At 51.0% G+C, this 23,542-nt stretch overlaps 1 protein-coding gene across 1 annotated transcript; it reads right to left on the bottom strand.

Moving 5' to 3' along the window:
• Positions 1-287: 287 nt before the first annotated feature.
• Gdap1l1 (ganglioside induced differentiation associated protein 1 like 1) lies at positions 288-22,573 on the bottom strand. The gene is made up of 6 exons (XM_020173133.2): positions 22,212-22,573; positions 15,058-15,250; positions 13,973-14,146; positions 10,079-10,176; positions 9,239-9,353; positions 288-658 (listed from the first exon to the last, which is right to left on the bottom strand). Exons 1-6 carry the CDS (start codon positions 22,389-22,391, stop codon positions 315-317), a joined length of 1,104 nt encoding a protein of 367 aa, XP_020028722.2. The 5' UTR covers positions 22,392-22,573; the 3' UTR covers positions 288-314.
• Positions 22,574-23,542: the final 969 nt, after the last annotated feature.

Genomic DNA, 23,542 nt, shown 5'->3' with positions numbered 1-23,542 from the left:
AACCAGTCCCCACAGGAACATCTCGAGACCTTGAATCAGAAGAAAAGGCATTCGTGTTTTGTTTCTGTTTTCCCACTCTTTCTCTCTCCCACTCTTTCTTTCTCTCCTTTAGTAGAGCTGTGACCTCAAGTCACAGCATTGGCAACGTCTACTTCTAAACTATGGAATGTTGTCACACGGACAATAGAATTACTCAGAACAAGGGGCAGGGAAGTGCTGTCCAGTGTTAATAGGACAGTGAGTTACTGAGAAGTCATTGGGAAGCACACAGCACAGAGACACCAACAGTCAGACACCAAGCTCCAGGCCTGGCTCTAGATGTATTTTTTCTTGAGGTACCAGTAGGCAAAGTAGCCCATCCCACCCAGGGAGCCCATGAGGAAGGACGCCCCAAAGAATGATGGGGGTTTCCTCTTGACCAGCCGGAATGCGTTGGGGATGACAGCTGACAGCAGGGTGGTGTGGATGTCACCAAGGACTTTTCGGAAGGCAAAGCGTCTCTGGACCCTCTCAAAGAATGACTGAAGGTTGGGCCTGCTGCCATCTTCCCAGTATTTCTTGGAGAGTCCCAGGAACTTGAGGCGGTGCAGGGTGGCTCCCAGGAGGACATCCGCGAGGGTGAAGGCACAGCCACAGAGCCACAGCTCACATTTCTGCCCTGAAGGGGGAAACAGACGTATGCACTCACTTCTCTCTCATTCTCCCTGGCTCCTTGCTTGCTAGGCAGATGCTCTACACTTGAGCCATGCCTCCAGCCCTTTTTGCTCTGGTTATTCTGGAAATAGCATCTTGCTTTTGCTTCCTTCCATCACGGGGGCGACAGGAGCACGCCAACATGTCCAGCTTTTTTTGCCCACTGAGATGGGATTTCACAGGGCTGAGCTAGAACTACAGGCCTCCCAATCTCAGCTTTCCAAGTAGCAGGGACTACAAGTGTGAGTCACTGGTATGACTTTATGACTTCTGCCATCTTTTATGTGCTACCTCTTTTCTTACTTTCTTTAGGTCAATTGACTTTTAAAGTGCAAACACGTACCTTTGAACTCTAGACCCACACATACGATTACCTCTTTGACAGCTCCACTTGGGTGTTCACGCTGCACTTCACACTGGACATGTCCTCACAGAATTCCAGATTGCTGCTCTCAAGCCCACCCTACCCATCCCTACTGTAGTAGTGGCACCTTTGCCTTCCAGTCGCTCAGGCCAAAAGCCTCGGTGCTACCATGCATTCTTTCTTTCCTCCTCCACTATCTGTTAGCAATTCCCATCAGCTTTATCTTCAAAATATGTCAGAGTCTGGTGTCACCTCCACTTTGCTAGTCCAAGCAATTGTTATGTCCTACCCACATCATCACACTGTCCCTTGAAAGCCTCTTCTGCTGCAGCCCCTGCCCCCTGGAGTCTCTTCTCAATGCAACAGCCAGAAAGATCCTGTTAAAACCTAAGTCAGAGCACGTCACTTCTCTCTGCTCACAACCCTCTAACGATACCCTGGCATGGTCAGAGTTGAAGCTGGAACCCCTCAAGCACTACGAAGCCTTAACTGTGTGATTTGGCCTCAAGTATCTTCCAGATCTCAGATGCTACTTCTGCTCCCTTACTCTTCTCCAGTCACACTGGCCTCTTTGCAGGTCCTTATGCCAGGCACATTCCCACCCCAGGACCTTTGTACTTGTTCTCTCCGCCTAGAGCAGTGTTCTCCCACATAGTCTTGGGACTCATTCCTTTACCTCTTCAGGTCTTTGCTCAAATGCCATCTCCTTACACTACTTCATGAACCACCAATGGACCACCAATTCTAAATGGAAACCCCCAACTCCGGCCTTCACTATCCCTGCCCCTGCTGTTTTCCTCCAGAGAACTTATCGCCATTGTTGCACCACATAACTTCCATCCTCATTTTGTTTCTTGCTTGCCATCCTTTACTACAATGGAAACTCCATGAGGGCTGGGATTTGGGTCTGTCTTGTTTGCTGCTATGCCTAGAACAGTGCTTGGTACACAGTAGGTGCTCAATAAGCCTATAGTGAATGACTTGACAAATAAACAGTATCATTTCCCATGAGCTGCAATGACAAAAGTAAGCACATCAGAAATAGAACAAGAGCTAGTAAGCTCAGGCCGGATGAGTCTGCCCTCAGAACTCTGAGCGAAGAGCAGTTCTGTTTCATTTTTTAAAAAGGGGCAGAGATTGACACATGTTGTACCAGATTAAGGACTAGCATGACTGTAAGGAAATATAGGCCCCAAAAGTGACCACGTGGAGAGGAGTGATCTGGCCAAGAGATTCTTTATTGCCGGGTGGGAGAGGGAGAGAGCAGAGAGCCGAGAGAGAGAGAGAGAGAGAGAGAGAGAGAGAGAGAGAGGGAGAGAGAGGTAGGGGCTTAAATACCCCTCAGTGAGACTCAGCATGATCTGATTGGTTAGGATCTTATGGTTCATGCTGATTGGAGGTTGGGTCAGAAGGAGGATTCAAGCTAGACTTGAGGCAGGACCGTGACCCTGGCAGGCAGGACCGTGACCCTGGGAAACGGAAGCTTAAGGGTGCAGTAAGAACTGAAATCCATCGGCGCCATTATTGCCAACAATGACAGCAACACTCCCTTTGCTACAGTCAAAAGAACTGAGAAGAGACCAGCTCACTATGTGCTTTTATATTACTCACCAGCATGGGCACGTGTCCACTACGATGAGCCTGTACATTTGGGGAACAAGTGATGCAGTGTGTTTCTCCAGTTGTTTAGATTTGGAATTCTGGAGCTCTTTTGGTCTCCTAGATTACCTGTTTGCCACCTCCACCCCCAGAACCTTCTGGTATGACTGGTGAAATATTGTTGTAGTGAAGTCCAGATTCCTTTGCCTGGCTTAAAGCTCTTTCAAGAGTTAGCATATGCCTGGTGCAGGTGGCTCACACCTATAATCCTAGCTATTCAGGAGGCAGAGATCAGGAGGATCGCCGTTTGAAGCCAGCCCAGGCAAATAGTTTATGAGACCCTCTCTCGAAAAAACCCTTCACAAAAATAGGGCTGGTGGAATGCCTCAAGGTGAAGCCCTGAATTCAAACCCCAGTACCGAAAAAAAAAAAAAGTTAGTGTAGCTCCAATCTCAATCTCTTTCTCTCTCTCTCTCTCTCTCTCTCTCTCTCTCTCCCTCTCTGGAAACAAGGTCTCACTCCACAGCCCAGGCTGACCTCAAACCCTCAACCTCTTAATCTTTATAGCCTTCTGTGTGCTGTGGTTACAGGCTTACACCATCATTCCTGACTTTCCAGTCTACGTCTTGAACTGGACTTCTCATGACTTACCGTGTTCCCACCACTGCCCCCAAGCAAGCCACGCCCAGTTTAGCTTCTGGGCTTCTGCTCCTGCTGCAGCCCATGTCTGGAATGCTCCCTGCCTTCACTTCCTGTAAGGCCTGAGTCCTTGGGAGCTTTCCTCTGCCCCGCAGGACAGGTCCTCCCTTTCAGCTCAGGAATCCACAAGCAAAAAGCTCTCCATCATCAGATCCTGAGCCCTCCTCTTGCTACATGTCTTGTTCACTTATTCATCACTCAGTATATGTTTTTCTGATGATATGTGCTGGGCATGAAGACATGACAAGCCAGGACATCTTCTCGGGGTGCTCACGGTTACAGCAGGAGGGGCATAGTGCAATTAAAGCAGTTTGTTCTTGGATAAGTAAACTTCAAGATGCCTGATGGACTCCAGGGGGAGATCTGAGTCAGCAGATAGAGACAGGAGTCCCTAGTTCAGGCGAGGGTCACCAGGAGGGATGTGGCAACTCCAGCAAGGGAGCAAGTGTGCACAGATCAAAAAACGAGACCTGGGGCCTCCAAGATTTAGGTACTAGGAAAAAAGGAGAAACCAGCAGGTTGGGGATATAGCTCAGTGGATGAGCATTTGTCTAGCATGCACGAGGCTCTGGGTTCAATTCCCAGTACAAAAAAAGCAAGGAGATGAGAAGGCATAGCCTGTGATGGGAGACAAGTTGGGCGTGAAGTGTCTTTGTAGTCAAGTTAAGTGTTGAAGGAGAAGAAAATGCTTGGCTATGTTCCGATGCTGTGTAGAGGTCAAATGAGAGGAGGCTGAGCACTGGGGATTTCAGTGAGAGACTGGTGACCTTGACCAGAGCAGTTGGAGGAGAAGGCTAATGGTGAAAGCCTGTCTGGAAGGAGCTCAAGAGAGAAGGGAGGAGAGGAATTGGAGACAGCAGTTCTGCTGTAACAGGAAGGACAGGCCAGCAGTGTAGACAGGTCAAGAGTGTTTTATACATCTGGAGGAATGAAAGAGTATGTTGGTAGAGTGACCCAGCACACACGCAGAAATGACACTACAGGAAGAGGGGATAGAATCACTGGCATGGGGTCCTTTGGCAGATATGTGTGAGTGGGATCCAGTGCTCTAGGGAAGGGATGAGTCTTAGTTCGGTCAAGGACAGTTCACTCTTGGTGACAAAGGAATGCATGCTACCATATGTCATCAAATCTAAGTTGCCATCAGTTTTAAGACACTCACCCAAAAGTAAGAGAATAATTGAACTGTTGATTGGAAGAAACATTCCAGTTTCAGAGCTGTTTAAACAGGATTTAATAAAGATGCATCTTATTTTTGTTGTTGCGGCACTGGGATTTGAGCTCAGGACCTTATGCTTGCTAAGCAGGCATTCTACCAGTTGAGTCATGCCTCAGCCCAACACAGATGAATCTTAGAGTGGATAAGATGCCGAGTGCTGTGGACTCTCCTGCTGGGGGGTGGGTTGTCATGGGGACCTGTGCTGTGAAGAACCCCTTCTCATACTTCTACCTCCTCAGTGGCGTAGAAAGAGAAGAATCAGTTGCAAGCGAGGATTCCTTAGAGGGGAAGCCATGGAGGATAAAGGACAAAAGAGATGGTACAAAGGAGCCACCTGGAGTGCAGGACAGAGGGAGGCTAAGACAGTGTTCAGGTCACCTAAGGAGAGTTCAGATGAGTCCTGCCCTCATTGCTGTGTTTCTCCAGCTATGTGTAGGGTAAGTTTAGGACCACAAGCCCAGCCTCTGCATAGGGGGCAATTGGGTTTACCCAGATCTGAGGCTTGGCAAAGTGAGTATGATGAGGCCAGAGAAGGGTAGGGGAGTTGGATGTGCAGGCCAGGGTGGGCTTCTGATGATGGATCAGGAATTCCTGCTAGATACTGGGGAAGAAAGCATTATGGGGGGTGAGGGACAGAGAAAGGAGGTAGGATCAAGGGCGGGACTTCCCCAGCCACAAACTGTATGATATCAGCAAAGGGCTGAGTGTAGACAGACTACATTCAGAATTGGTCCTGGTCTGAGCCCTGATATCCTCCATGGCTTAGATACCAGGCAACAAAGAGAAACTGACAGGCGAGGTCCGAAGAGGCAGGCTGTGGGGAGGAGGCACCCCAGGAAGTGGGGTGGTGTTTCTTTAATCCTCATAACAGCCTTGCCAATGAGGAAATTGAGGCATAGACAAGTTAAGTAACTTGGCCAAAGGTACACAGCTGGTAAATGGAAGATCAGAGTCTAGAGTTCAACCCCCCAGGTCATCTGGTTCCTATGCTTTAATGGTACCACTATGCTGGTCTTTTCCACATGCAAATGAACGTGGGCATTGCATGCATTTTCTCATATGCTCAGTCCATTCCAATACGTGCTCACTCTGTGTGGATCTGTGTGTGGGTCTCTCTGTGCATCTGCCTCCGGCATGGTCTGTATGTTTACCCACATATCTGCCTGCACAAATCTGTGCAGCTCATTCTTTATAGCACGTGGACATCCTCACGTGTGGGAACCAGTGTCCATGTAGTGTGGGCTTACCACCCATGTCAGTGCGGTGTATAACCACATGCATCTGGCTGCTTATCTGCAGATGTTTTCATAAGCATGTGTGTGTTGGTCATGTTATGCCCTGCCAGTATTTGTGTTTTTAGGCCTGCACAGCTGTCTGGTACATCTCCAGGGGGCTGATCCCTGCTATGTCCCCCTTTCCTTGCCTCCATCGTGCATCTGTTTTTCAGGTGGGACTGGGGTTTGAACTCAGAGCTTCATGCTTGCAAAGCAAGAGCTCTACCTTTCAGTCCATTTTGCTTTGGATATTTTGGAGATGGGGGTCTCACGAACTATTTGCCCCAGCTTGCCTTTAACCATGATCCTCCCAATCTCAGCCTCCCAAGTAGCTAGGATTACAGCTAGTAAGTGCCTGGCTATGCATCCTTTTCAAAGCCCCAGGCCTAGGCAGACCCAGTCAAGGGTGTCTCTGAGTCTGCCAGCTGTGCCTGCTGGAGGAAGTCTCACCCTGGAACTGCCCAGATAAGCTTTGAATTCAGGGCCACTCAGCAATGCTGGTCCCACTACTGCAGCTCTCAAGCAGGCTGCTTCCCTGCTCCCTGTGGGATAACAGCAGGTCTCTTGATCTTTTCTCGCCTCTTAAACCCTTTCCCAGGCCTTCTCACCTCATGATTCATTCAGAAAATAGCAGCCTGCAGATACACAAGCCTCTAGTCCCTTCCAGGAAGCCACAAAGCTCCAGGCACATTTCATCCCTCGCAGATGCTGATGCTGGAGGACCCTGTCCTCTATTCCCTTGGCCAGTCCCTCTGTGGTCCCCAGCACCAGTCAGAAACTATGTGTCTTCAATTTGCCTTTCGAGATCCTTCTCCCCTTCTCCACACTACTCTGTGCCCAGGAGGCTGATCTGATATATATACCCCACTGGTTTCATCTGGGCTTTGTCTGTGACTTGCTGTAGCCTATGGGATTTCAGTAACTGTGACCTAAGCAGAGGCTAGAGGACTCTCAAGATGTCCCTGGTGACCCTGCGGATTCCAACTTGTGAGCAAGCCTGGCCTTGCCTGCTGGACAAGGAACCACAGGTGACCCCATTACCTCCACTGACCCTTCTGACACCAGCCAACTGTGGACATGCCAGTGAGGCTGCAGGCTGCTAACTGGTTACAACTGCAGGAGTGAAGCCAGCCATGCCATGTGAGGCAGAAACAAGCCTTCTAGCTGAGCCCAGCCCACAATGCCATGTCACAAATCATGAATAAATCAAAGGTTCTTCTTTCAAGTTGCTCAGATTTGGAATGGCTTGTTATACGGCAAAGCTAACTGCTACAATCCCTTTCTCAAAACCCTACAAGGATTTCCCATCACTTCCTATGAAATCTAACATAGATATAGGCTCTGACCTGCCATTTCACCTGGGCCTCTCTAACTCTCTCTAACCCCACTCGTACCATTCTTCCCACAATGCACTACAGTAGCTTGGGAGTCCCCATCTATCCACCTCCTTGGCATCCCCTCCATCTAGGAGGTTCTCCAGGCTCTTCATCCTCCAGACCTCACTTTGCACATCACCTCCCCCGAGCTTCACACAATTTGCTTGTCATTTTACTTTTTAGTATGTGTGTGCAGTGTTGGGGATGGATCCCCAGGCTTCACGAATACCAAGCAAGCACTCTACTGCTGAGCTACACACTCAGCCCTTGACCTTCACACTTTCCTCTTGACCTTCACACTTATCCCTGTAATTCTGTGTTTACTCATGGAATTATTTGACTGATGTCTTTTTCTTCCCCAAGACCGTAAACTCCATGAAAGCAAGAACAATGTCTGGCTTTGCTGACAATTTTATCTCTAGCACCTAGCACATGACAAGTTTTCAATAAATATTTGAATAAATGAATGAAAAAAGAATGGTGGGATAATGACTTTTAAAAACTGCTATTCCTAGAACATTTTGCCCAGGGTCACACACTGAAATGTGGCCAGTGCTTGCAGTCTTCATGACTTCTTACACCCTCTATGAGTTAGATTCTGTTACAATTCTGTCCGGGTTGGGAGGGGTTGTAATGTCACAGTTAAGATGCCTCGCAAGGGGCTGGAGGTGTGGCTCATGCAAGCATGAAGCCCTGGGAGCCGATGACTGCAAGGCAGTTGCCTGATCAGCTGCCTCCTTGTCTGTAATGGCTCCCGTGGGCACCCTCACTGATAGAGCTGCACTAGTCCCTCCCTGAGGTGTGTGTTAGCATCAGCTCCCTCAGTCACACCATGCTTTTTTCAGGAAGGATTAAGGCAGCTGGCTTCAGGGTGGATGACGAAGTCCCTCTGGTCAGGACTTTGGGTCACTGTGCATCTCTCATGCTGGAAAGAACACTGGACCCATCGAGAGGGAACATGTTCATTCCCTAACAATGAGCTGTGTGACCTTGAGCACATCACTTATCTCTCCAAGCCTCGGTTTTCTCATGTGGAGAAGGCACCTGCCTTTAGCTGTCACGCGTATTAGACCGGTATCTGCCAGGCACCGTGCTCAGTGGGTGCTTTTATTTTCACAAGAGTCCAACAAGATGAGGTGAAGATTTTAAGCTGTATTATCACCATCAAGTTTTAACAAGGAGGAAACGGAGGCTCTGACAGGGAAAGCAACTTGGCCCAGGTCACACAGTCCGCATAGCAAAGCTGAAACTCTGACTCAAATGTGTCCAGCTACAAGCCTTCTGACACGGCCCTGCAGCCTTCGTGCACTTGGACACGTGTGCAAGGAGCTGTGAACGTTGCAGGGCATGTTGCATGCACACCAAATGTTTGCACTGCTGGGGCGATGAAACTGACAGGGCTTTGAACACACAGCAAGATGGAAAGATACAGAGTGAGACTGAAACAAAAGCTGTGACAAGGATGGTGTCATAGGTAAATGGAGCAGAGCGGTGTGGGGAGGAGGAGTCCAGGCTGGAGGGGCTGGAGAAGAAAGGTGCAGGGGTGGGAATGAAACTGCAGGAAGAGTCAAGGTCAGAGAGTCTGGCTGAAATTGGATGTCTGGCTTCAGCATGAAGGAGCCCTAATACATTCTTGCACAGGGTAAGGTGAGATGGTGTGGTGGGTGACAGTCACCATCACCACCATCCCCTCACCAACCTGTACTAAACACATGCATGTGCTGATCCCTGACCTAAGCACTCTGTGAGCACCATTTTATGCAACGTCTCACAGCTCTGAGGTAGGTCCTAATATTATCCCCACTCTACTAATGGAAAACCAAGGTCCAGAGAAGTGAGTGCCTCATCTAAGGCCACTCAGATAATAAGTGGCCAAGGGGGGACTTAAGCCTAGGTCTGACTCTCTAATGAGAACCATGAGAGGTCCTCTGAGACCTCTGGCAAGAAAAGAAGCTGGTAGTGGGTAGGGCAGGCAGATGGGCTGCAGCCCCACCCACCCCGGGCAGGCACCCACCCTCATTTTCGAGCTTCCTCTTTTCCAGTTCAGCCTCAATCTGGTCCAGCACCATGGCCAGCTCCCCAAGGATCTTCTTCAGGTAGCTCACATCGTCATGTTCCAGGATCTTGGCCTACAGGTAGAAGAATGGCCAAGAGCCAGAGGCTGAGTTGTTCTTACTGAGTCAGACTCTCCAAGAATGGAAGGAGCTTTGCCTAAACTCCTTCTGCACACCCAGCCTCCCTTCACGTGTACGGCCCGCCCCACTGTCACAAAGCATCCTTACCCAGGCCTGCCCACAAGCCTGTCATGAGCTGGCTTGCTCACATGCCCCACTGCTGGGAGGGCTGGTTGCTAGAAACTCACAGGTGTCCTTTCTCCAGAGAATTGTTTTATCCAGTGAGGAGATGCCTTGCCCAGAAATATGTGGCAAGTGACCCCCTCTATCTGTCAGGTAGTCTGTAGCCAATGGTCAACTGATACAGGGAAATGAAGGGCTGGCCTTTGGCCACACTTGAGAGCTTCCTATGGGATCAGGGAAGGCTTGGCTGCTTCCTCTTCTCTCTTTCCTTCCCTCCCTCATCCTTACCGAGTTCTCCTCAGAGCACTACCTCAATACCTCCCTATGCAAGGACCTGAATGCTCTGCTTTTTTGGGCCACAACTTAAGACACGAGGAGCCTAATATCCCAAGGTGGCAGTGGTAGCTTACACCTAATCAAACAGCCAGTAAATGGCAGAGGAAGCAGGGTTGGAAGAGAAGCCAGTGGGCTTCCTAGGTCAAACCATCATCTGATCCTCTTAGAACCAGTTTCCCCAATTGTTCCTCGGAAAGGAGGGTGGGGGAGGAACCACTCACCATGAGCTTCTTCTGTTTGGAAAGGTAGGGCTCAGACAGCTGGGGCTCCTCTTCGTGGTCCAGTTTCATGAGGTCCGTGGTGGCGTTGGCTAAATGTCCTGGGAAGAGAGTAAGAAAGGTCCCTGATATCTGGAGCCTCCCCTGTTCCTTTCCCAACACAACTGGGAGTCAGTCCATCCAAACATTGACCCAAGAAGTAGCAAGAGCAACAGCTGGCACTTAGCAGGCACTACAGGCTGTGACACAGGCATGGATGAGACACCACCGTGCCCCAGGCAAAGGCCAGTGGGGGAGACAGACACACAAAGGTGTTTCGTAACATGGCATGGCCAGTATGCAATGAGGAACAGACAAGTAAGAGGCCCGCCTGCCTGGAGTATGAGGACCAGTAATGAATAGAATCCCAAACCTGAGCCTCACCTGCTCACTCCTTCCCTGCAGCACCCCTTCCCCACAGTCCCAAGCCAGCTGCCTGGGAGTCCTCAACCCCACCCCACCTCAATCCTTCCCCTGTCCTATGAGTTCCTCCTACTTTCTCACACTTAACCTTCCCCACCCAGCCTTTGGCTGCTGCTTACTGTAGACCCCAGTCATCTCTGATTTGGATGTCCCCACCTTTCCCGGAGAGACTTCCTCAACCATGTCCCCAACCCCACCACTCCCTGTTTGAAGCTCATCCCTGGCCCTTACTGCCTTAAGATAGTATCCCAGCTTTCTACTTGGCTTCAAAGAGCCTGGGGGATCCATCTCCTTCCCTCTCACCTGCTCCATGTTCCAGTGGGATCTCCTGTGTCCCTGTCCCTGGGCGGTACCTCCCAGTTGGTCCAAATACCTCCCACTCCCTAAATGTGACTACTCCAAACCCCTACTCATATTACCTCTCCCTCCTTGAACAATCATACCCTTGATTCATGAAAACCTTCTTCGGGGGTAGTTGGGGAACGGGAGGCCGGGAGAGAAGGTGGGGGGAGGTGGCCCAAACAATGTATACACAGGTGAGTAAAGGTAAAAATGATAAAATAAAAAATAATAATAAAAAAGAAAAGAAAACCTCCTTCCAGGTCATGAAGATCACTTCCCCCATGAAGTCTTCCATGAATCTCAGGGTCTAAGCCTCAGTGCCTTTGTCCCCAGAGTACACTCTACAAACTTCTGCCAGGCAGTGCAGACACTAATCAGAGCTGCCATGGCACAGGGCCATTCACCTGTAGTCTATGTGACAAGTGTCCCCTTGCACTTACACAGTGCACAACCTGTACTGCTTGCTGTTCATGGAGATTTTGATGTGAATGGCATTATCTGTGGATGTACATTTGTCCTGAGAGAATCTGAGTGCTACAGAACTGTGACTCAGACTTATCTTTGTTTTCTTAAAGCTCAGAACAGGATCTCAGTGGGTGATGAAGGAAGGAATGGAATGAGCAAAAGAATGAGTGACCAAGGTTGTTTAGCATCTCACACCTTCTGAGGTCTCCCTATCCACCGCCCAGCCCTGCCTGACATGGTCCCTGGTAAACACTCCCAGCCCTTCCAGCTCTGGGACTATATTAAGTCTCCTTGATGTTTTATGAATGTGAAGGTCAAGTACAGCATCTTATCTCTTGCGCATCACCTGGGCTGCCCACGAGGCTCTCTTCAGAGTTTAGGAGAGTAGGCCAGGCCTAGGGAAGACCTTGGATGACTGGGGTGTCATTTCAGGCTGGCTTCTGCCCCTCTGTACCCTGTGAGATCTCCCCCGTCCCATCTGAACTGGAGGCCTGAGATTCTCTCTGCTTGCCTCAAAGAGGGAGCAGGCTGGGTCAGCTCTGGACCTCACTGCCTTCCTGGTTAGGACAGGATGAAGGAAACTTCCAGGTCCACACAAGCAGAGACTGTGTCTGCCCCTAGGCCAGGCCACCATCACTGCTCACTTAGGTAACAGCCAGGGCCTCTGGGCTGCTCCATTTGCTCTTCTCTGGGGGACTCATCTTTGTGAGACCTGTCCATGTCGCCACCCACCACTATTTCTCCACTGCTCTCTGGATAAAATTCCTCTTTCTTTGGACCCAGTCCCCAGACTCACATAAAACCCCTGCCACCCTCTCGGGCTGTGCTCCACCACACCACATGTCCTTTAGCTCCCCTCACATGGCATGAGTCTTCCCAGGACCTGACACCATCCTCTCTCCTTCCCGACTGCCGTAGCTACCCATCCCTGGATAATGCCATGACTCAAGAGGCCAGGATGGGCATCTCCCACAGACCCACAACTCCATGCTGCCATGATTACACAGCTGGAACTCAATAAAAACTTTTAACTAATTAATTTTATGTGTGTTCTTGTTAAAATTTCAAAAAATGGTGGCTGGGCACTGGTGGCTAATGCCTGTAATCTTAGTTACTTGGGAGGCAGAGTTCAGGAGGACTGTGGTTCAAAGCCAGCCCAGGCAAATAGTTCGAGAGACCCTATCTCAAAAATACCCAACACAAAACAGGGCTAGAGGAGTGACTCAAATGGTAGAGTGCCTGCCTAGAAAGTGTGCGGCCCTGAGTTCAAACCCCAGTACTGCCAAAAAAAACCCCAACCAACCAACCAAACAAACAAAAAACTCAATGGTAAAGAATATACAGTAAAAGGAAACCTCCTCCTTCTCTATCTGCAGACTCTTGGTTCTGCTCCCAAAGGCTATTGCTACTGGCAACTTCTTGTGCATCTTTCCAGAAACATCTCTTGCACTAAGGGTCCGTGCACATCTTTTAATCCTCTTTAGTATGTCAGTGACAGCGCTACATGTTTTTCCCCTTCTCTTTTTCTGACTCATTATTATATCTTAGCATTATATGCCTAGTATTTTAAAATATCTACACAGTATTCCATTACATAGTATGCCATAACTAATTTACCCAGTCCCCAAACCATGGACAGCTAGGTTATTTCCAGCAATATTTCTTGCCATGACCAACTCTGCTGCAGTGAATATCATTGTACACACTTCTTGGTGCCATGTCCAAGTGGAACCTCAGGATAATATCCAGGGTGTGGGCTTTTTGATGTTTGATATACTGTACCCTTCTGAGAGGCTGTCCAAACTTACTTAGTCTTGCACTGTAATAACCTGATCCTTGTCTTTGCTCCATGAAACTGTGACCCTGGGAGAGCAGAAGCTCTGTTCATCTCTGTCAGTCCCTAGACCCTGCCCAGGGCCTCATAAGTACTGCTGACTGAAGGCCGGCAGGACTGTATAGGTAAATCCTGAGTCTAAGGGACAGGGCTGAGATCTTAACTCCCCCGCCTCCCTGCCTTTGCACATCAGTGGGACAGTGGACGAAGAGAGAAAAGAAGTGGCCATTTACTGAGCACCTATGATCCATAAGGTGCTCATGTCTCTTCCACCTAAAGGATCCCGAGGTTCCCTAGAGTCCACACCAAAATCCTGGTGAGCAGCTATTGATGGATCATCTAACTTAATCCAACTTCCATCCACTGAGTGCTCGACAGGAAAGGATGAACCAGGCTGGGGACATATAGGGGCCCCCACTGGACAGCCTTCTTTGGTAACCCCAACCATGAGGTCACTTAGTGCCTTTGGCCACTGGCTTCAGGATGCCTTTCTGGACCCTAACCCCAGGAGTCTACAGCTGGCACTCCTGTGGGGAGGTCTTCCAGTTTCCCAGGGACAAGAAAAAACTCTGGAGGACAGATGACCCTGTAGCCTCTGAATGGGTGGCAAGAGAAGGGCAGAGCACAGAGAGGGAATGAGAGAGAGAGACTACAGAGACGATGAGAGATGGAAGGCCAGAGAGAGAGAGAGAGAGAGAGAAACAAGGCAACAGGGAGAGAGGGAAGGGAGGAAAGAGACTCAGGAATAGAGGCCCAGGAGGGAGAGGGCGGTGAACAGTGCAGCCGGCACTCACTGCGGATCTCGGCCGTGGCGTACTTGGGGATCATGGAGTCAGTGGTGAGCTCAGGGTGCAGGATGCAGCCGTGCGTGTAGGCGTCCATGGGCAATGCGTCCAGCAGCTCCCGGTACTGCAGCACCCGTGCATGTTGCGGGCTGCCTGCCTCAGGCATCAGGGCCACCACGTGCTCTGCAGGACACCAACAAGGGCTGGACTGTGGTCGGTGATTGGCCCTGTCTCAGCCACCTGCCCCTAGCACCCCAGAACGCCAAATGCCACACCCAAAGGTCCCTGGCCCACCCCTTCCCGGAACTGGGCCACTGACTGACAAGAGATCCTAGTGACCCCGTGGCTACCTCTCCTCACTGGTCTCCTCCAAGCTGTCCCTCAAAAGGGTAGCTACTCAGCATCAGATGGTGGCCAGGTGGGATCTGGGCCCAGTGTTTCCTGATTTCCAGAGAGGGTGGAAACCTGGATGCTTAAAACTTAAGTCTCCTTGGTTTTTAGTCATTGGCAAGTAATTCATATTCTTTACAAGCCTGAGCCCTGGGCCCCTCTCCACAGCTCCCTGAGCCTCTGCCATAGACAGCGAGCTCCTGAACCTGCAGGGAGGGAAATATAGAATATTATAGAATATTATATTCTATAGAATATAGAATATAATAATAATATATTTGGGATGCTAGGGGATCATGTCTGTGAGGTTCCTGGGAATCTGGCCCCGACCATGCTTACAGGGCTCCAGGGGACACAGACCTTGTCTGTGGGAACCTGAGGATCTGTGACTGGTCCTGTGTCTCCAGAGGTCCTGGGGGAGGGAACTAGTCCCATGACTCCTCTAGAGGATCGGGGCCACACCCTCTCCCTGCAGTGCCAGTAGAGAAGGTTGGGGGCTATGGGTCTGTGGCCATGCCCATGGCTCTGTACTTCCTGGGGGCATCTGAGCTCTGCCTGTATCCTGTAGTTCCTTTGGGGGGGACAATGGGCCTCACCCATAGTCCAGCAGCTTTCCCCAGGCTTGCCGAGGTTCAGGGACCCTGTCTGAGCTTATGGGGACCCTGGAGCCTGTGACCCTGCCCAGGCAGGAGTCACTGCTGTACCTCCTGTGAACGTGCGCTCCACATAGTCGATGATCTGGTCATAGTCACTGATGATGTTGTCACGGTGGATGATGACGGGTACCTCCTCACCCAGGTTGAGTCGCATGAACCAGGGCTCCTTGTGCTCGCTCTGTGGCAGGCTCACATCCCGCTCCTCACACACCAGCCCCTTCTCCGCGATTACCAGCCGCACCTGCAGGTGCCAGGGTCAGAGCGGGGGAAGGCGGGCGGACACAGGGGACACTCTGCCCGGGTGGGGCGGGATGTGTGGGGAGGGAGGTCAGAGGTCACACACAGGAGGGGACACTGTTGCTTTCAGCCCATTCTTGGGCATGTGGGGGGCAGGGGATTCGTCTCCTGGGGCAGGTGCTTGGTGATGGGCAAAACAGAGTCCTGTCCTGGGACAAGGGCAGTGCTGGCTGGTGGTCAGGGGCTGAGTTTTAGCTGGACACCCTGGAGAGGATTCCTGCTGTGGGACTGGGGGCCAATTCCTGAAGCTTTCTGAGCCTCAGTTTCTTCATTTGCAAAATGAGAGTATTAATAGTACCATCCCTGTCTGGCACGTAGATGGCATGAAATTCATAATTATCGTTATCATGATGGACCACTCAGTCCAGCCTGCAGGGCTGATCTGGCCAGGAAATTCACAGAAATTCTAATCAATGTAATCAAAAGGTAAACTTCTCGAATTACTTGAGGGAAAAAGTGAGATGATGTTATGATTCAAATATGAAATATCCCCACAGGCTCATTGGGGAACGCTTGGGTCCCAGCTGGTGGTGCTATTTTGGAAGGGTCTAGAAACTTTAGGAGATGGGGCCTGACTGGAGGAAGTTGATCCCAGGGGACAGCACCTTAGCAGATTAGGCCTAGTTCTCTCTCTCTCTCTCTCTCCTGTCTGCCATGAACATCCTCCCACCTGCTCCCACCGCCATGATGTCCTGCCTCCCTACAGGCCTAGAAACAAGGAACCCAGTGACCATGAGCTGAACCCTCTGAAACCATGAGCCATAAGCAATTCCTCCCTTTAAGTTGTTTTGTTACAGTGCTGCAAGAGTCACTAAACAGCTGGTGTTGCCTGTAGACACCTTCCCCATTTTTTTTGCAGTACTGGGATTTGAACTCAGGACCTACACCTTGAGCCACTCCACCAACCCTTTTTTTGTGATGGGTTTTTTCAAGATGGGGGTCTCATGAACTATTTGCCTGGGCTGGCTTTAAACCATGATCCTCCTGATCTCTGCCCCCTGAGTAGCTAGGATTATAGCTGTGAGTCACCAGCACTGGCACCTTCCCATCTGATTGCCTGCTCACAATAGGCCCCCTTCAGAAGGGAAGAGCAGGAAGTGTTTCCTTATTGTCTTTGATGGGAAAACTAAAGTCCAAAGAAGGCAAACAACTTACCCAAAGTCATACAGCAGTTTAGCAGCTGATTTAAAACAGCCCCTTCTGTTTGATGGACTGTTAGGAGGGAGAGGCAAATTTACTCTGACCTCCAAGACTCACTCACAGATTCATTTGCTACATTAGCCAAAAGCCAGTTCCACAGAAGGGGCTCCTGGTACAGACAGAGACCCTGGACTGGAGGCAGAGACACACTGAATTTCCTGGTTCTGCCAGAGCAATGCTGTGTGACCTTAGAACTATCACTGCTCCTCTGAGCCTTCTTTTTCTTGTCAGTCAAATGCGGGCGTTGGACTCCATCTTTGGAGCGCCCTGCAGCCTTACTGTGAGCAGACACTACACTCAGCCCCCGCAGGAGGCCTGGCGGCTCCACTGCTCCGTGGGCAGTGGGAGGGGTTGCTGGTTCTGCTAGAGACAGCAGGAACCGCTGCATGGAGTGAGCAGCCTGGGGGCGGCCTCTGTTTGGGTCTGGGTGTGTGAGGGGCGTGTAGGCAAGCGTGCGTGTGTGTCTGTGTGTGCATGAGTGTGGAGGTGCATGTGTACTCAAGCATTGGATGAGTGATATGGTGGAAGTGTGTGTGCACATGGGTGTGTGTCCTTGCGTGAGTGAGTGCCTGTGTGGATGTGACATTTGAGCTTATGGGTGGCTTGTGCCCTGGAGCAGCCCCAGAGCATTAAGACCAGACTGGGTGGGAGCAAAAAACTCATTCCCTTCTCACTTGTCCCAATGTCCTCTGGCCTCACATTAAGGCTCCACCAGGCCATTGAACCTCCTGGTCAAGCTGAGACCTCCAAACAGATGGAAACAGAAACCAAACCAGCTCCCTGCCCTTGGCCTTCCCTCCCAGCAGGGCACCTCCCTGAAGGGTCACTCTCTGGGCTCAGCCCTGGGGCTCCCGTGAGGGTGTCAGGTGTGGCTGCTGCCTGGGGAGGGGCCTATCTTTAGAAACACCATAACCTATGGGGAGCTGCCTCTAGGCCACCCTGGCACTTGGTCAAGGAGATTTTCACCTTTAGCTGAGCTGCAGGCCAGAGCCATGTGCCATCCTGTGGGGGAGGGGAGCCCAGAGAGGAAGCCAAGCCCAAGGGAAGGGCACACAGCCACCAAGGCCATCTGCCATCTCTGTCTCCTGGACGCTCCACCAGACTTAGGTGGCCACCACTCTGTCAATCCTGGGTCCACTGTCTTCTCTGTGGTGCCAAAGTGCCCACTGGTGCTTCATTTGATGGGTCACAATGGGATGCCTTCTTCCTCACCAGGACCTTTTTATATGATGCCATTTAGTTGCTGTGTGACTTTGTAAAAAGCACTCAGAGTCTCTGGGCCTTCTTGATCTCAAATATCTTTTTTAAAAAAATTAATAGACTTTATTTTTTAGAGTAGTTTTAGGCTTATAGAATCAAACACCTTTATTTAACACCTTACAAATACATGGCTTTTCAGTATGTATTCACTGAATGCCTACTATGAAACAGATCCCTGCCCTGGAGAACTGATATTCTGGTGGGGGCAGATAGATACAGGTAAAACAGTAGGACAGGGTCAGAGACATGGGCATCAGGGAGATGGTGGTCCATCAGGTGGGCCTCTGACATTGGAGCAAAAGCTGGATCAGGGTGAGGAAGCGGTCCACACAGGGGCCTGGAAGTCTAGGAGAAGGAACAGTGCTAACTAAGGTGGCCCTCAGAAGTCAGGGTGGCTGGAGCAGGGTAGATGGGGACAGGAGAGGAATGCAGAAAGGATCAAGTGCAGGGGTCTTAATGGAGACTCCCAGACCCAGGGCTCCATGAGCAGATCCAGGGTCCCTGAACTAAGATGGGAAATGATGTGTCTATTTTCAGCAATGAAAGCTGACATTGGCTCACTAGGAATGTGGATGGCGAAGTGCAGTGGTGTGGGCTTGGATTCACAGTTGGTGCAGGTACCGTGAAGCATGGCGCACGCATTGTGACTTGTACTTGGGTGTGATCAGACCTGCCACTCATTGTGGTAGATAACAGGTTAACACAGAAACACACGTCATTACAATCATGCTTGTTTTATAAATATTTCAATAGCTGTACTTCAATATGACTAGTTTCTTTTTCAATCTAATAATCATGTATTTTATTTTATTCAATTAAAAACATCATGCTGAGAAGGGTTCACAGGCTATCCCTGACTTTGTTCTGATCCCAGCCAGGACTCCCAGGGCTATTGTGAAGACTCTGGGTCTCTCCTGGAGGAACTGGGGAGCCACTGTGGGTATCTGAGCAGAAGGGTATAAAAATACAGTGTGGACAGACTTGGGGCCAGAGCCCAGGAGTTTGAAAGGCAAGACCAGGGTAGGAAGTAGAGGTCATCCTCTACCTCTTGCTCCCTCCTGCTGGGCCTGGGTGTCAGGACTGGACCCTGGATCCACACCTGGGGTTTCTTACTCCTGGGGACCAAAGGCTTGGCTCCCAGTAAACCCAGCCATGACAATGGCAGAACCCAAGAGGATGGAGTAAGGGAGCCAGGGTGGCCCTCAGAATCTTGCTCTAGTAGAAACAGTAAGAGCAGTAGGTAACTCTCACATGGCTCTTCCACTGTGCCAGGCACTGTGCTCAAAGCTTCATTTATATTAACTCACTAATCCCTACGAATACCTAGTACCTACTAGTGTCCTCAGTTTACAAAAGAGGAAACTCATATAGATACAATGAATAACTCGTTCAAAGACACACAGCTAGCAAGTAGCAATCTTAGTTTTTAAAAAAGCTGGTAGGTGTGAGGTGTGTATACAGAAAAATCCGGAGACACAGAGGCAGGGCCCTTCTTGCTGCCTGGAGAGGGAGGAAGTGAGGCAGATTTTATCTCCCCTCTGGGAAACTGAGGATGAAAGGATGAGGACTGTGGAACTGCCAACACTGGAATCTTGGTTCTCTGAATGCTTGCATTTTTGTCCCTCTCAATCTTGCTCCTGCCCCCAGAGGCAAATGACAGTGGGCCAGGAGGGCCTCAGGAGCTCACTCACATTTACATTTGGCATTTAGAGTGTCCTCTAAACCCCATCCGTGGCCCTGAACCATCCCCCATGACGGTGTCTGAGAATTGCATAAGGCAGGTGCTCAATGTGTGACCACTGACCACCTATGACATCATTCAGTCCTCACAACCCTCAAAGGGAGGCACCTTTGCTGGCACCTCTGCAAACAGCTGAGCAGAATGCAACCTAGAGAGGTTTGCACACGGCCACACTGGGAATGTCAGGGTTTCGGTTGGACCTTGAGTCTGGCTTATGCCATATACAGCCAGAACTCATGGAGCACTTCCTATACACCACAAGCTATTCTCGGTGATTGCAAGGGCCTCTGTGCAGCCTCCTTGCAGTGACCCTGTGGAGGAAGCTCTATTATCACTCACAGTGTACAGATTGGTCAACCGAGGCACAAGGAGTTAGGTAGCATGTGCGGATTGCCTAGCTTCTCAGTGGTGGAGGCTACCCAGGATGTCTGGCTCCGGGGTCTAGGGTCTGGATTCCTGCACTACCCTGCTTGCCCTGTGGGTGGGGAGCAGTCCCCAGATGTCCAGGGTTGCTGCTATTGCTCCTGAGGGTGGGCTGCTTCTGCTATTAACAGCTCCTGTGCCATTAAGGCTGGGTTTCTCAGATGACCCCCCATGGGGAGCAAGGCCCTTCATGGCCAGAAGGAAGGAAGGAAGGAAGGAAGGAAATGTGTCTACTAAGCTTTCTGCCAGGTACTTAGCATGCACAAAAAATCCTAGAAATTCTGCAGGGGAGGCAGGGAGTCCGCTTTTCCAGGTGAGGATGTTGACTCACAGAGAGATGAAGTGACTTGTCCAAGGTCACTCAACCCGTAAGCAGCCAAAAAGAGACTGGGACCCAGGACCACATGACTGTTGACCCATGCTCTTTTGCCAGACTGCATGGCCTCTGGAATCCTGGGGCCATGAACAGGGGGAGGCACTGGCAAGTGAGGCAGGAGGATGTCCAGGCTAGTTCGGTAGACACTTAGACAAAAGTAGGGTTACTGTTCCCATCCCTGACTCCAATGTCACCTATGCCCTGAGCTCAGGTGGAATAGGAGCAAAGCAGGAGGCTCCCTCAGAGGGTGGGGAGGGAGATGCCTTCCCCTTCCCTGTCCAGTCCCAGACACAGTGGCCTGATTCCCGACAGAGGTTCTGGAGCCCAGAGTTCAGTCTGATTCACCTCCACCCCCCTGCACCCGGCACAGTGCCTGGCATTCAGTAGGTGCTCAGCAAGTACATGAAGGACTTATGGACGAGTCCTAGGATGACCTTGGTTATCTTTGGCCTTCCTTTCCCTAGCACTTTTTTTTAGCAGTAGGAATGAGCCCAGGGCCTGTGCATACTAAGCAGGAGCTCTGGCACTGAGTTACACCCCCAACCCCATTACCCAGCAGTTTCACAACATCACAACACCATTATTAGCAGAGCTGTGATCCTTTGCCAGTCCTTACCATCAGCACTTTCTGTGCATCATCTCATTTTACCCTCCCAACAGCCCTTGAAGAAGTGACCGTGTTAGCCCGTTTTACAGATTAGAACACTGAGGCTTTGGAGAGGCGAAAGGATTTGTGCAAAGCTCCACAGTGCATGAGGAGAAGATGGCTCTCCCACTGGGGTCCATCTGTGGGGACCCCACAGATGGGGTGGCTCAAAGGTGAACCATGATCCAGCCTCTTCAGCATCACCTGGTGGCCTGTCGGAAATGCAGTGTGTGGGCCCTTCAGACTGACTGAACCAGGACCTCTGGGGCAGAATCCAGTAGGCTGCAGGCTGTGTCTCAGCCAGGATCATCTAGTGATTGTAACAGAGCCAGTCAGGGACACTAAGTTAAACCTGGGACCCTAAAGATGGGCTGGAGTTCAAGGTGACTGTTTTCATTCTTATTTTCACCAGCCCATTTTCCAGGTGATGAAACTGAGCCTGGACCGAAACTCAAACTCAAGTCTTTCAGTTCTAAACCCTTTCCTTTCACGGAATCTATTTTTTCCATGTGGAAAACGAGTGAGGGAAACAAAAGGAGAGGAAGAGCCAGGAACTCAGCAAGGACGGGTCTCTGGGCTCTGGCCATGGTGCTGAACCCACCAGAGAAAGGACAGCTGCCCAGTTTGGGAGATTGCGGTCATTAGAGGTGTTTGGGTCTTAAGGGCGCAGTCCCGAGTCTCACTCCGAGGAAGCTGGAACCCCAATGACCGCACCAGGCTGGACTCCCAACTGCCTGCCTCAGCTGCCCTGGGTCTGAGAGGGGTGGAAGGGGACAGGTCGGTTTGTGCCTTTAAAAGCAAAACACAGCTCTGAGGGGCTGGAGATGAGGGGGAGGCGGGTGACGACTGGGACAGAGGTCCCAAGCTCCAGGGAAAGGAAGATCCAGGCCAGGACAGAGGGAGCCGGAGCTCTGCCCTGGGGCCTGCAGTGTGCTGGACAGCAGAGGGAGGGAGGCTGAACCCCAGGGAGGCTTCTCCTGCCACCGCAGCAGCCCCAGCAGGCCGCTTGCCGGCAGTGCCTGCTGTCCCTTGCCTTTGTCTCTTCTCAGCCCCCCAATGCACGGGTCTCTTGGAAAGGAAAGAGGCAGCATGGCTGTTCCTGGCATTGGGGACTGTGCTCTGGGGCCCAGGTAGGGCCGGTCAGTGACCTCCGAGGACATCGGCCTGGAACCTTGGCGACACCCTCTCGCTCCCTCCAGTCTCTCGGGGCCCGGACCCCAGCCCTGGCTCCCCTCCCCTAGACCCCCGCGCGGCCCTACCTTCTGCGAGCTGAAGGACTGGGTCCAGTGGTACAGAACCAGGCTCTCCTTGGGCCAATGGGCGGGGCTGGCCGCCTCGGGCGCGTCCGGGGCCTCGGCAGGCTTGGCCGCATCGCTCTCCAGCGCCGAGATGGGCCACCAGCTGCAGTTGGTGGGGGTCAGGTTGTTGGGGGTCGCCATGACAGCCCGCGATCCGAGGAGGAAGACGGCGGCTCCGCGGCTTGCTCGCCCAGCATCACATGGCCTCGCCGAGCCGGCCCCTCTCCTTCCCTCCCCCTCCCCGCCAATGTCATTACTCACTGGGCGAGGGGGAGGGGCGAGGGGGATCCCGGCTCCTTCCCTCCCCACACCGGGAAAGCCGCGGGCCTCCCCGGGGCTCCAGGAAGGGTGCGAGAATCCAGGGGACCAGGGCCGCGTCCTCTGGGAGCGCACAGCCGGCCAGTCACCTGCCTAAGATTCCACCATTACAAACGCGCTGGGGCCTTCCAGCCTAACAGGGAAAGACCTCCCAGGATGACAGGTAGGGTAGACAGATCTATTCCTTTTAACAAGGAATAGCAGCTGTCTTCGAAACTGTTATTTACAATTTCTTTGCCTGAAGGGCTTCTAAGCACAGGAAGGAACAAGCTATGAATTATTTAACAAGACAGGTGCATTTCTGTGTGCCCAGGTACTGTTCTAAGGGCTTTACAGCCATGAACCCATTTGGCCTTCAGGAAAGTCCTATTAGCCTATTTTACAGACAAAGAAACTAAGGCAAAAGAGGCTAAGTGACCTTGCCAAAGGTCACATAGCCACTAACTGGTGGAGCTGAGATTCAAACCCAGGCAGTGTGGCTCCAGGGTGTGCTTTTAGCCATGAGTTATGACATGTGGTAATGTAAACAGCAGCCCTGCAAGCCATTATCAACTCCAGCACTTCCCATCTCATTTTATCTGCACAATAATCATTTTCACAGACGAGGAAGGTGAGGTTCACATATGCCCCTGGTCCAAGGTCACCTCTTTGCCCCAGGGGACTGAGACACAATCAGAGGAGTCCAAAGAAAGCCTGTAATGCCTTTGCCACAAGCTGTCTTGAGCACTCATGGAAACTATGTAAAGTTCTTTAACGCACTCACGATTCCCTTAGAGGGTATTACGTTTTAATTTAAGTTGAGCAAATACAGAAGACCTTAAGAAAGTACATGCAAATACAGCAGCTTGTTGCTTAATGAGAAAGGTAAGTTCTGAGAATGTGTCCTCTGGCAATGCTGACGCTGCGCAAACATCTGACAGAGTGTACTTAGATGAATCAGGATGACCACATCACTTGGAAGTACCAATATTCTG

Source organism: Castor canadensis, chromosome 5 (genome assembly GCF_047511655.1).
Source record: "Castor canadensis chromosome 5, mCasCan1.hap1v2, whole genome shotgun sequence".
In the NCBI taxonomy this organism is placed as follows: Eukaryota; Metazoa; Chordata; class Mammalia; order Rodentia; family Castoridae; genus Castor; species Castor canadensis.
This window is presented reverse-complemented; position numbering and strand designations above follow the sequence as displayed.

What these genes read in the sequence shown, in the direction of transcription:
- Gdap1l1 (XM_020173133.2), bottom strand. Translation starts at nt 22,391, where the DNA reads ATGGCGACCCCCAACAACCTGACCCCCACCAACTGCAGCTGGTGGCCC. An exon ending in GGAGCGCACGTTCACAGGAG is followed by an intron (nt 14,147 to 15,057) that starts GTACAGCAGTGA and finishes GGTGTCCTGCAG; the next exon opens with AGCACGTGGTGGCCCTGATG. An exon ending in CGCCACGGCCGAGATCCGCA is followed by an intron (nt 10,177 to 13,972) that starts GTGAGTGCCGGC and finishes CTCTCTTCCCAG; the next exon opens with GACATTTAGCCAACGCCACC.